We start from the raw sequence: 526 nt of genomic DNA, 5'->3' as shown, positions 1-526 counted from the left end.
CTGCTTCTGCTGACCGTGCTACTGGTGCTGCTGCACTTGTTGCTGCAGCAGTTGCAGTCTCTGCAGCAGTAGCCGTAGCCTACGCAGCATTATGAGTAGCAGTAGCAGTAGCGGCAGCAGTATCTCCAGCACGAGGAGAAACAGCAGAGTCAGCAGCAGTGGCGCCAGCAGCAGCGGCAGCAGTTGCTCCACCACGAGCAGCAACAGCATTAGCAGCAGTAGCAGCAGCAGCAGCAGCAGCAGCTGTGTTTGTTCAGGTTGGCCACCACCCCCCCATCACTGCGTACGTGGCGACTGCCTCGGAGTTCTCCTGCGAGGGTTGGGTGACAGTGCGGAATCGGTTCTCGGGGAAGTCTCTTGAGGTGCTTCAAACCCTAAACCCTAAACCCTAAACCCTAAACCACAAACTCTAGCCCTTGCTGGTGGAGCTCGTCGAACTTGTTGGACTTTCTGGGAGCAGCCTCATTCCACAGCCTGGGTGTGGCTGTGAGGCTCAGGGTTACGCTTAGGGTTTGGGGTTTTCAAG

At 57.0% G+C, this 526-nt stretch overlaps 1 protein-coding gene across 1 annotated transcript in view; it reads left to right on the top strand.

Moving 5' to 3' along the window:
• EMH_0005340 (oxysterol-binding protein, putative) overlaps positions 1–526 on the top strand; it is a gene marked incomplete at both ends in the record, with an annotated part of 12,791 nt that overhangs the window by 8,435 nt on the left and 3,830 nt on the right. The window contains 2 exon segments of the mRNA XM_013497169.1: positions 3–24; positions 103–362. Coding sequence (XP_013352623.1) covers positions 3–24; positions 103–362 — 282 coding nt within the window.

This window comes from Eimeria mitis, genomic scaffold (genome assembly GCF_000499745.2).
Source record: "Eimeria mitis Houghton genomic scaffold, Emh_scaff251, whole genome shotgun sequence".
Taxonomy (NCBI): domain Eukaryota; phylum Apicomplexa; class Conoidasida; order Eucoccidiorida; family Eimeriidae; genus Eimeria; species Eimeria mitis.
Note: the sequence above shows the minus strand (reverse complement) of the source record. Positions and strands in the feature narration are given on the sequence as shown.